A 12,423-nucleotide genomic window follows, 5' to 3' on the forward strand; every position below is an offset into this window, starting at 1 on the left:
TAATATTTTTCCCGCCAATTCTAAAAAAGAGATGGTGTAATAAATATTCCATTTGTGTAAAGTTACAACGCATATTTTATTACATAGCATGATGCTCCAACTTTGGTATTTATTAGTATGCAAATTAGTACTCCAGATTAAACAGCTCCATACAAATATCCACCTCTCTCTTGCCCGGGTATTACGGGATAAAACCATTGCATATGTGTTCAATACCGATTCGTGTCACAGGGAAAATGAGCAAAAATCATCGTAGCGTGAATTTGACACGCCACAGCCGCCTCTCGGACGACATGGCGAGAAAGCGGGAGCGTCGGTCGCTCGATTTTGCGGTTTTCAGTCGGACGACGGCGATCAAAACCACCGGCGTTGATTTACGAGAGTATGTCGTAGCATGGTGGAGAGAAACCTGGCGCGAATCGTAGCCGGGAATGGGGTTTAGCGATCGCGCTGGCGGCAGCCAAGGCAGGCAGCAACGAATACACACCGTTCGGCGGCAATGTAGTTGATAAAGGCCGATAAATCGCGAGTAAAACGGAGTGATAATATCGCGCGACGGTGGAACGGGTGGGATCGTTGCCGTTGGAGGTGGAAGAGAACCGGAGGAGAAGACGACAATGGTAGTGGCCGTGTAGGAGGCAAGGCGCGATGGACGAGAGGGGTCGAGAGGGGTCGAGAGGGAGCGACGTTTCTGCCTCGACGACGGCGGCCAGAGGGTGCGGCGGGTACAAAAGGGAAGGTGGTCGAGTTCCCCGAGGTGGGGAAGTCGCGGACTCGAAGTGGGGGAGTCCGTCGCGTAGGGGGATGAGAGAAGAGAGGAGAACCGGTAGAGAGAGAGAGGGGTACGTCTCTCGTTGTCGCTTAGGCGAGACGAAAGAGAAGCCGCCGCTGCGAGGACAACGTAGGAGGGACCAATGGACATGCGCGGGTGTACCGCGACACCACGGCGACCTTCTGGCCACCTCCAGAAACAAAATGGCTACCTTGCCTTCTGGCATCGCCGAGAGATGGCGATAGAACCATGTTCATCCGCCTTTGCTCAGGTTTTATATTCGGACTTGGTTGACAGAGAGAGAGAGAGAGAGAGAGAGAGAGTGGAAAAAAATTCTGTTTTCCATGTAATAATTAAACCTTGTACACACTGCAGCGAGAACGACGTGACGGGTTTCATTATGCAACGAGAGCTCTTCAAAAATGATTCACGTTGCACCTAACGAATGTGACTGTGAGGAGTCTTTCAGGTATATACTTATATAGTCAGCGATTTCTTATCTTTATCAACGTGTCTGCGAAATGGACGTACATGATTATGCAACCCCCGGCCAACTATCAGTAGGTACTAGACAGGGTTATCAGGTTACAGCGTGACTCCTACGGTGTATGAATTAATATTAGATGCCGCGAAGAGAGCGCGTTTACATGTAATCACGAATGCTCCTCTGCGGAATTATATCGAGCGAAACGCCGGGGAGGCGTTATCGGAACGACCGATCGTGTGTTTGATTTACAAGATGCTCGAGAAACCGTGCGCGCGCGGGTGCACGCGTGTGTGCATTTCACACATGCGCGTTCTCGCGTGTAACACAACGGTAGATAGTTATTCGATACACGGCGTTAATTTGTCGAAAGCATTCGCGTCAGCGGCGCGAGAGTGAATATCATTTGAATGCATTAAGCATTCCTGCGTATATACGCGCTCTCGCGTAGTTAAGTAGCGCGCGCGTGTACATACGCGTGCACGCGTGCACGCGGCCGAGATTGCGCTCGCGTTCTTCGGGATCGAAAGCCATATATTTCAGACACTGCGTCTTCCGTGTCTGATTCGAAAGATAATCGAGTCACGCTTAACACGCTTCACTTTACATGCCGGCATTTATGCGCGCAGTTACAACATAATTATGGCCGATGATCGTTGCGATAAAACTGATCTGCAGCGCCAACGAATTCCAATGTCAAATTTATTCCGGCGAAAAGAGATTGTATGATTATTATTTAACAAATTGTTTATTTAACATTAAGAGATCATTTATAGTTGATATTCGCATTTGTCATACATACCTGCAAGAGAAGAAAATATAGTAGAATCGGGTACGCTTTTTATGTGATTCATGCGGAACATTTGACATATGATGACATATTTTTCCTGAAATAAAAGAAAAATAAATTTATTAATAGTTTTAAAAAAATTTGATAAAATATTTTGTGTAATATATTAATACCTCATCCAAATCCAAAATTCCTCAATGTTAAAAATTCAGTCAAGAACTACCGATACATCAGTAGTAGTAAAAATGACGATCTAAATTCAGTGAAATAAACATTCTCCGAGGTACAGTGAACCCCGTGGTTTCTCTTCCACGGAATAAAAATGTCAGCGCACGTCTGCGGGCAATGGTAACGTTAGGTCGAGGAGGAAGAAACGTGGAGTATCTCGTAACTCCCATACTCGTGGTTACAAGGAATCGTCTCGCAGAAATTTTCGTAAGACGGGCCTGTCGGAGACATTGATTGGCGAGCGACGAGGCGCGCGGTCGGTCCGAGCATCGGTCGCTTCAGCGTCGACTGAATGTTTTTAGGATGGTAGATAGGAGCTCTCATGCATATTCAACGGCACTCTCAACTCCTCCGTCACAGGAGGGAAAGAACCATCCCGCGCGCCCGGCACACCCCTTCGACTCCCTATACCTCGATAGAGAGAAAGGAGATGGGATAGAGATGGAGCGACGACTGTTCGGATGTATAGACGAGTGAGCGAGCGAGAGAGAGAGAGAGAGAGAGAGAGACAGCGAACTGACAGGGAGAGGAAAGCAGTCTGTAGGGGTGCTCACGATTTCCTTCATATTCTACGTCGGCTTTTGTCGGCGGTCGAAGATAACCAAGCAGCGGCGACGTCTACCAACGATCCCGGATGATGATCGCGCGCGCACGAGATTATCCCAACTTCCCGGGAACTCCAGGGAATGACAGGTGAATCGTACTGTACTGTTCCGGACGACTTCCGTCGTCGTTGTCGTTCTAGCTTTTGACTGTTGCTTATGCTTTTCGTCGCCGTTATTCAGGTCAGCTTCAATAAAGACAGGAAACGTTTCCGTGAGGATTCATTCAGACTATCGAGAATTTTTCGTCGGATCAATATTTGTTTGCGAAAAATTGCGCACATTTTTAATGCATCGAAATAAAATGTGACATTTATATTGATCACTGTAGTCGAACTCTGTGGAATTTCGGTGAGGCGTGTGAAGCGCTCGTACGTTACCGTTGTCGAGGAAGATGTTTAGATCGGAGAACTAGGGTGACCTCGTATATCCGCGGGGCGGCTCGTGGCAGATCACGTGGTTGCGATAGCGCGCCTTGACCTCGCATTGAGTCTGATCCTCCGATAAGATACAACAGCGAGCAGACAAAGCTATGGTGTTAAAACCCAATGTTCTTTGTATGTCACCGTTGATACCCGAACTCGCGATTGTCACGCAATTTCAACTGGCGATAGAGACTTTAAGTCCTGTGTCCGATTTTGAGTAAAAATTACACAAGTCGAGAAATATAAAAGTTAACAATTTGCATTTGTCTATGCAGCTTTTTGTCGATTAATACAAAGTTACTTTAGTATTATCTTTAATTATTTTACCTTGTAGATTTAAACAATTAGTTGAAAATTATATTTGTAACAGTTTTCGATCATTATATATTTATATAAAAAAAATACGTATAAATAGAATAAAATAATAATTTTTGCGTATATACCTGGTTTGGTCCAGATGATTTATTCTCACTACAGAGAGATGTTTAGAATGAAAAGTCGAGGTTATCTACGAAACGTCTGGCTAGGTGAAGGCGAGACTACTTCCGGATAATCCGATAGTTTTTCACTTGCCGGAAGATGTAACGCTTTGCGTGGAAACCACCAAAAGCCAGATGTATATAAATACGACTATCCGACAAAAAAGAGAGAGAGAGAGAGAGAGAGAGAGAGAGAGAGAGAGAGAGAGAGAGAGAGAGAGAGAGAGAGAAAGAAGTGATCCATCGATGACATCAGCTGTTTTAGAAAACCGCAAAGAAAGTTCGACGCGCGTTACGGGGACCAGCTTATGGGGAAGGAAGTGTTCGGTTACGATGGCGATAAATTTCAAACGGAGGATTTCGCGGTTGAGAACTGCGGAAGCGTCGGCTATACAGTCGGCGGAGGCTGAGTCCGTGGCTTCTCCGGGGATTGATATCCCTCGTCTTCCCCTTTGATATCACCCTCGCGAGCTGGCGGGCGAGTTTCCCCGCGTCACCCCCGCCGTCAACCTTGTTCATTCCGGTCGACACCCCCTTTGTGCGGCAAAGACAGATCGAACTACCCTGTTTACACTGCGCCGCGATGATTTGCCAAATTAATTAGTCTTCCCTTGTAGCTTTCTCTTTCTCTCTTTCTCATTCTCCTTTTGCCAGTCCTCTGCATTCTCCTATGAACCAGGAGGCTGCGCGTCTTCGCTTGTGCGTTGAATGGCCTCGGCATGTAAAAACCGCGAATAATCTTCGCCGCATAGAACCCGGCTTTCATTAACGGCGAGAAGGATGGGCTGCACGGTAATTTCTAACGAGGCTGCGAGCGGGTTCTCACCGCGCGAGCCGCGTTGCAAAAACCTTTCTTCTGCGTCTCGGTCGTAGTGGTAGTAAGCGTGACACCGAAACGGGATCGTTACCACAAAAATGAAGTGACCCAATAAAAGAAGCGGAGACGACGCGCGAGACGAAGAGAATTTGCATTACGGATAGTTGCGAAGTTTCTTTCTAACTCATCCGTTCTCGTCACGTTTAAAAATATCTGGTGCATCATTAATTTTGTGACATAAAGTAATGTATATTTTTTTTTTTTTTACAGAATTATTATCTTTTCTTAAATCTGAATTTTTCGAGGTGATTGTATGACATTTCGAATATGAATCATCTGCCTCACGTCGTGGCGTGATTATAATTCCACAGCCTTCAAACATTCGTATATAAAGCTGTATTTTAACAGAGGAGTTCTAGTCAATATAAAGAATTGTGCGACGCGAGATAAAACTTTGCGAACTGCGAAATGTTTAACGAAGAATCGCGGATGATGCGGACGATAAACATTTTCGAGATCCCCTTTGTTGAGAGGCTGGCGCGAAATGTGATGGAGGATAGAAGGTGCTCGTAAAACGTCGAAGAGTTTCTTTTTCGCGGTACCTCGTCGCTCCGGGCGTCGAGAGTAGGGGCGGTGCCAGCCAAATGAAATTAAACGGCTCCCTTTTTCGTCGTCGGAGCATCTCGTTCGCGGTAAAAACGAGTGTGGACATCCGGCACTAACCCCATGGCGACAGTGGTAATGCTAGTGGTGGCAATAGCGGTAGTGTTGCTGATATTACTGCACGAAAAGCAGCCAAAGTTTCTCGTTAACGTTCAGCGTAGTTTCAGTACAACGCTTTATCCGTTGCACATCTTATCGTTTAATACCATCGCTCGTTATTTTTTTGTATTTTAATTATCCATGATATTTATTTTTTTATTTTACGGCAAATGGTATTCGAAGTGATCGCTCTATATACACACATATATATATACACACTCGCGCAACACAATCGTACGGACTGTCGTCTATCTCTTTTTCCTAACATCTTTGCATTCTCTCATTAACATATTTTACGGCCGCGCGAAATACAACCGCGTTGCCGACGATATTTCACCAAGTGGCATACCGCATACCAACAATGTTTATCCGAGAGAACCGAACGAAACAAAGATTCCTCTCGGTATCTAGGATTTCGCTCGGGGGTCATTATTTATCGTCAGCCCAAGGAGGGACAACTGCGACGGCGATCAAGATACGGTAAATGCACGTAGACAAACCGAGAATGGAATATACGCGAGGAATCGAGGAAGAAAGAGGACGGCGCGAGTAATCAGACGGATAGATCGTCTTGTTTTCGCGTTCCCAAAACGAAACCTATCCTCCTGCTCGTTTTCACGTTGCCTTCTTCTTCTTCCTCTTCTTGGTCTTTAAGCGAACGACAATCGATACCTGGCGAGGCCAGGCGGTGGTGAGGAGGCAGGCGAGAAAGAGAGCCGCGCGCGGTAACGGGGGCGAGAAAGCGAGAGGGTGGAAAGACGGAGGTGGGGTGGCAGGGTGGCGCCTCATATTTTGCTCATTAGCGTCAGCATCGTCGTCAGCGTCGGGACGCCCTCACTTCTCGCGCGCGGGGCACAGCTAAGGGTGGAGAGGGACCATCCATCATCTTGTCCTCCGTTTCGCTCACGTTCCACTCCCCTACTCTTCCTCCTCTTACTCTTCTCTCCTCGGTCGTTTCCGATCTCTCGCAGCCGACTCTCGCGTTCGCCCTATCGACGATCCTTGAAACCACCCGCGACGATGAGCGGCGCCGCTCTTGTTGAAACGAGTAGGAAAATATATCGCTTCGACCGGGAGTAAACCGTCGATCAAAAGTTTCTACGTTATTTCCACCATTCTGACGATAGAAATAAGAGATTGTGTATTATTTTCATTTTATTAGTAATAATAATTTTGGAAAATTTGCCGAGTAAACCAGAACGGATTTTTCACAAAAGTAAAATAACGGCGTTCTTTATGAAAGAAATCGTTACATCCGCGCGTTTTCGTTTCGCGATAAGACGGATCGTTGCCTGTGTTTGCGAGGTGATTATGGAAATGTCTGCGCGCGTTTCGTGAATCGACGCGAAACAATCGAAATGCGATTCCGTCGATCGATCAGCGATTCTGCCTACTGCGAAATCGCCGCGTTTATTTAATGCTCGTACATATATATCGACAGCATGGCGGTGCTGTACTATGCGGTGATTTCTTCCCACGAGTCACACAGCGCGAACGATGGGCGACGCGCGGTTGCGGTTACCAGCAGCTACCTACTTTCGCATGAAATCCGTTTTTAGCGACAGATCGTAAAGCGATTTATGTGTACGACCGGCTGTAACGCCGATAGTAAACGGTAAACGCACGCGGCAGCTCGGCTCAGAATCCCCGGCCCAAACCCGCCGCCGCGGTTAGTTGCCGCGTAAAGGACTTTATTACCTGTACTACCTCGCGTGCCACCTAGTTACGCTTCAATAGAAAAATCATAAACAGTCCTTTTTATACCAACTCGACCACCCTCCCCTCCATGTACGGCTCCGACCACCACGCCCCATTTAGGAAACGTCCGTCTTCCTCCGAGAGACTGTTATTTTCTTTCGTATCGCTCATCATCGGCAATTAAATCTTTTTGTTACAAAAAACAAGAAATTAAGATATCAGAATAATTGTATATTTGTTGAGATTATTCGCAATATAGTTATAGCGTAAAATCAGATTAATGTAGAATATAAAAGTTACTAATGAGAGGCAACGTCCTTGGCACGTGTCTTTTTATGGTACATGATCGCTAATGCAAATATCGGTTATTTCAAAGAAATTTAGATAAAAATACGAGCAACTGTTTGTGACTTTCGAAAAGATAAATTTTAATTTTAAGTCTTTACAGAAAAGAACATGGTTCGCGGTTACATCCCGCAAACATTTTTTTAAGACTGGAGGTCATACAACACACTGTCTCAGGAAAATATCTATAATCTCGCTGTATATTACAAATTATTATTAAATAATATAATTATAAATACATATAACTGTAATGATAATTAATAATGGCAAAGTAAATTAGCGTGTACGGTGTACGCTTAAGATTGTTGTAATCGATGCTCTCAGACATCGCTCGTGTCGCACGCGTCGGACGAACGTAATTAATGGCGTTTGATTGGCGAGTAATTACCAACAATTACAGATGTTGGGCAAACGAAACGTGTACACGTCGAACATATATAATGCATTTACTATGTCTATCGCGTATCGATAGACATAAGTACATACATATAGCGCTTCGCGATCGTCTTATCGCGTCTTTGCGGCTCGCTAACTTCGTCATAAATGTTGGCAGTCAATGCCGTGGCCCACGCGCGACGCGATTCGCGTGGGATAATATGCTTGGTAAAACAGGTTGTTGCGTAAGGGAAATTCTAAGCATTCGCGCGGGCTGACAGAGACGACGCTTACTAAGTAAATGACACGCGCGTATTTCCAGATTTGAGGATTAGCCTTCGCGTGTCCTGTCGCGCAACACATCGCGATACGTCAAGCATTAACCTTGAAATTACAATGCGCGATATCGCTTTTAATCGTAAATCCATTCGTTAAATCATTTGTCAAATTTCCCTTTCGTTTATTATCAAGGTGTCAAGTGGTTACAATTAACAAATTAAATGCATTATTATATTGTATAAAATTATTTAATTATATCTTATATTATATAATATTATCTAAATTTTTAATATCTACTTCTTATATTTAGACAACTGTCAAACTTTTATCGATGCACACTGAACTTTCCATCTTCACCATACAGAATGTTCAATGTGTTTCGCTTTTTGCTAGGGGACGGATCGAAGTCTTCGAATCGATTGTGTCGTTCGTACCTACGTAAAACGACGCACACACGTAAGGATGACAGTGTGCCTGTGCATGCGTAACGGAGCGTGTCTTGCGATCGAAGTAGGCGGTCGCGTCGCTCCATCCGGTGTTCTCGACTTTCGGTACGCCGAGTAGCAGCTTTTTATACCTCTCCGCCTTTACCTGTCCCCATCTCACGTCCGTCGCTCGTCGAGTGGCCCGGAGGACAAAACATGGACCTGAATGTAAAGTCCGAAAAACCGTCGCGGTGGACAAGCTGATTTTGTTGAAACAGAAACGGCGGCAGTCGACTGATGTTTTTATAACGGCAAAATCCGACCGAGGGAAGGGAGGGGCATCGAGTTTCTTTGTGCATACAATGGCACAAAATCGTGCCTTTTTTTATTTAACGAATTTCGATCGATTTAAGACCAAATATTGACAGACTAAACGCTATTTCGATTCGCAATAAATTAGCATAAATAAAATCAATTTATGCGGAGAAAAATTAATGATGAACCATTTTATCTCGTTCGAAATATCTGGGGGCCTTAATTGCCGAGACAACTAACTGTGAGTTTTTATAATATTCTAATAAAAAATTAAATGGCACCCGTCTCTCTCTCTCTCATCACACCTTATCAGATATCCCTGAGGATCGCGAATTCCGCGAGGGAAATCGGCGCGATGTCTCTCGCGATGAAACCAATATATCGAATTGTAGCGCTCCGATCATCGAATCGCCCGTGTCGATCACACGCGTACGAGATTCGGCATAGACGTAGAACGAGACAAAAAAACGGCGAAAGGCGGCGACAGACGAAGGGGTGCGCTGCGTGAAAGGGAGGCTGCCGAGGGATCTCTTTCTCTCTCTTGTAATATGCCCACCAGAACGGGGAGAACGAACAGTGACAGAAGGAGATGGAGTGACTGAAAGGGGGAGGGGGAGGGGAAGGGGGAGATGGCAAATGTGTTGGAATGGGACATATACCCCTTCGTACTCTCCCCCGCGTTACGCGGAAGAGGGGGCGTACAGACACGGTGCCCATGGAAACGCGCAGGCGCTTTTCGCCAAAGACCCTCGGCCCTTCGACGAGTTTCCGTCTCTCTTTTCTCTCTCTCTCTCTCTCTCTCTCTCTCTCTCACTTTCTCATTCTCTTTGTCATTTCTCTCTCCTTCCATCAAACACCCTTACTTTCCCTCGCTCTACCTGTCTCTCTTCCTTCCGCCCTCTCGTCCTCTCTTCACTATCTATCTGCTCCTCTATCTATCTTCGTCTTCATCGTTTCTCATCCGACTCTCTCCCTTCCTTCCTCCCCCTCATGGCCGCCTACTCTCCGTAATACGCACTAAACACCCCATAGGCCGCGTGTAGGCTTACGGGGGTGCACGCGCGTGTTTACCCTTCGGGCGCAATACCGCCCAGGCGTTTCGGCGCCGATAATGCCTTGGACTTTGCCTTGAAGAGAAGAAACAACGCCATGACGTCGATCGGAATAACGCTCGACCTGCGATCGGGCGCCTGCCCGTCCGAATGTCCAAAAGTTATCGATGCATCTCGCATCTCGCCAGTTGCATGTATTCACGGATTCCGGTCAGGAAAGCGTTCAACGTTCACGTCGATCTGGAGCGTAATAACATAATATAGATTTGAAACAATAAATGCGCAATAATCTCACATTCTTTTTTTTTTCTTTGACGATATATTATATGCACATATCTCTTGTTTAGATGAAAAATATAATTATTTTTTTAATACAAATTTTCGCTCTTGATTTAGTTATTTCATGCTAGTGTATTTCCGAATCAACCAATTTAAAATATTCGTTTGGGTAATTAAACGTTTAATTACATAAATATTATAAAGATATAATTTTGAAAAATTAATAGACAAAGATTGAAAGTTATTGCTTTTTTTTGTTTATTTTTGTTTTCTTACATTTTTGATGCATTGTTAAAAGTTGCTCGGACGTAATAGCAATTAATTGATTAATCTCTCGATTTACGAAAAAGTTAATCGCATACGTGACGCAAGTTTTTTCGTTTCTGCTTAGAAAGAAAAAATGTTACTGTTCTAAACATAATACTTGGCAGACTCGGAATCAAATTATTATTAGTCTTGTCCATAGATTTAGTAAAAAATAATAAAAAGTTGTTGGAATCCAGAAATCAATATATTAGGCTATAGATATGGAAAGATGTGTCTGATTATTACGTACAATATTTACTGTTGCAAATAGAATTTATCTCCAGTGGAAATTTAAATTTGCCAAAATTATAACGATAAAGACGAGTAAAGTCGTGGCATATCTCGCCGCAGACGATCGTCGATCGAGAGATACCGAAAGGTGAACGCCTCATGGAGAAACTCGTGGCGCGAGTGAGCGTGTGTGCGAGCGTTTGACTGGCGTTTACAGGCGGCGAATGCGTACGAAGCGTGCGTGAACAATGCCGAAGAATCTAGGTGCCACGGGGCACCGTAGCACGTAAGCGAGATAGACCCATAAAAATGCTAATTCCTATCGACCGACCGGGCGCGCGACGGGCCGGGAGGCTGCCGCCATCGCCACCGCTCACTTGCATGCCATTAGCCCACAGACCTCGACAAACGTAACTCGGTGTTACATCGACGATGTATCTGTTTCTCTCTCTCTCTCTCTCTCTCTCTCTCTCTCTCTCTCTCTCTCTCTCTCTCTGTATTTATCTACTTATTTCTCTCTTGTTCTCATTATTTTATCTCTTCATTTTATCTTGCCTATTGAAACTTATAGATCTGCACATCAGTTGAAATATTACCGACGTATCCTGGACAAAATCGCCAAACTTTTTTGGTTCCTCGGGGGAGGATTGGGGGAAGGGGGAGGGGGTGAATCTGACGACAAGCACGACAACGACAGAAGCGAGACTAATCTCCGTTACGAGCGTCGTGGATCGGATCCATCAATCTAGATTATAATTAATTGATAGCAGGAGCCGGTCCTTTCCTCCCCCTCCCCCCTGCGGTGGGTGGCGGCCACATCAGCCGTATTCCTATATGCCAAGGCCTGGCAGTGTATTGCACACCGGGTATTAGGGGGTGCACAGGGGTCGGACTGTCGGTCTGTCTGTTGTCGACTCTTTATCGCGCCCTCGGTGAGTCGTCTTATGCATCTTTCATGAGGCAACCATCCAAGGGGTCCACGCCATTCGCCCCGTAGTAGTACGTAACCCGTACTTTCTCTATCTCCATCTTTCTCTCATCCTCCTCCATCCAATTCTTCTTCTTCTACGTCGTACGTAGATATTGCGGAAAATGCGCGGGACAGCGGGAGAGGATGGTGTAGGAGCGACAGTGTGCGTTTTACACATGAGATCGTTGACGCGTATTTACATAGGCGTACACCAGCATACCAGAACCGGTAGACATTACTATAAAACCCGCGTTTGCGCCAACCCTTTCGTTTCTCGATTTCGTTCGTCGTCGTCGTCGTCGTCGTCGTCGTCGTCGTCGTCGTCGTCGTCGTCGTCTATCGAGATCACGTCGCATCGGCTCGTTCTCTGTTCTCTCACAGTCGCGGAGGGAACTTTGCTTTCCCTTCGCTTCTCTCCCTTGACCCCTCGCGACCTTCCGCCAGAAGTTTTCGGATTCCTGAATGCAAACGCGCGTACCGCGACCGAATTCGAATCACGTTACTCACCGAGTCATTGATAGGTCGTTTGAAAGAGGAAGATCGTGTTTTATGGGTATGTCATTTTATGGTTTCTTCTCTCCCTCTGCCCTCCCCTCCCCAAATATCTGCCATTCGTTCGCAAGAAGGCTAAGAAAGAGTAGGGTGATCGTTCGTCCGGTTCAAGCACCTCATTCACGAGTTTTGCAGAATAACATCGAGATCGTTCTTTCTCTCCATCGTTTTCGACGACCCGCTATGAAATTAACCGTCTTACATAGAGATCCGTCGCGAGATTTATCGGGAAATGCT

At 45.6% G+C, this 12,423-nt stretch overlaps 1 protein-coding gene across 23 annotated transcripts in view; it reads right to left on the reverse strand.

The window, feature by feature from the left end:
- Positions 1-12,423, reverse strand: part of LOC140675363 (uncharacterized) — a 202,060-nt gene that overhangs the window by 98,838 nt on the left and 90,799 nt on the right. For 22 of the 23 annotated variants that reach the window (XR_012048369.1, XR_012048373.1, XR_012048371.1 and 19 more), the window contains one exon: positions 2,059-2,143. Coding sequence is in view for 7 of the 23 variants with exons in the window: in XM_072909741.1 (XP_072765842.1) it covers positions 2,059-2,143 (85 nt within the window). In the remaining 16 variants the exon portion in view is untranslated. Of the gene's footprint in view, positions 1-2,058; positions 2,144-2,219; positions 2,235-12,423 lie in introns of those variants that run through there. The other variant, XR_012048381.1, reaches the window with a different exon arrangement.

This window comes from Anoplolepis gracilipes, chromosome 17, assembly GCF_047496725.1.
Source record: "Anoplolepis gracilipes chromosome 17, ASM4749672v1, whole genome shotgun sequence".
NCBI classification, from domain to species: domain Eukaryota; kingdom Metazoa; phylum Arthropoda; class Insecta; order Hymenoptera; family Formicidae; genus Anoplolepis; species Anoplolepis gracilipes.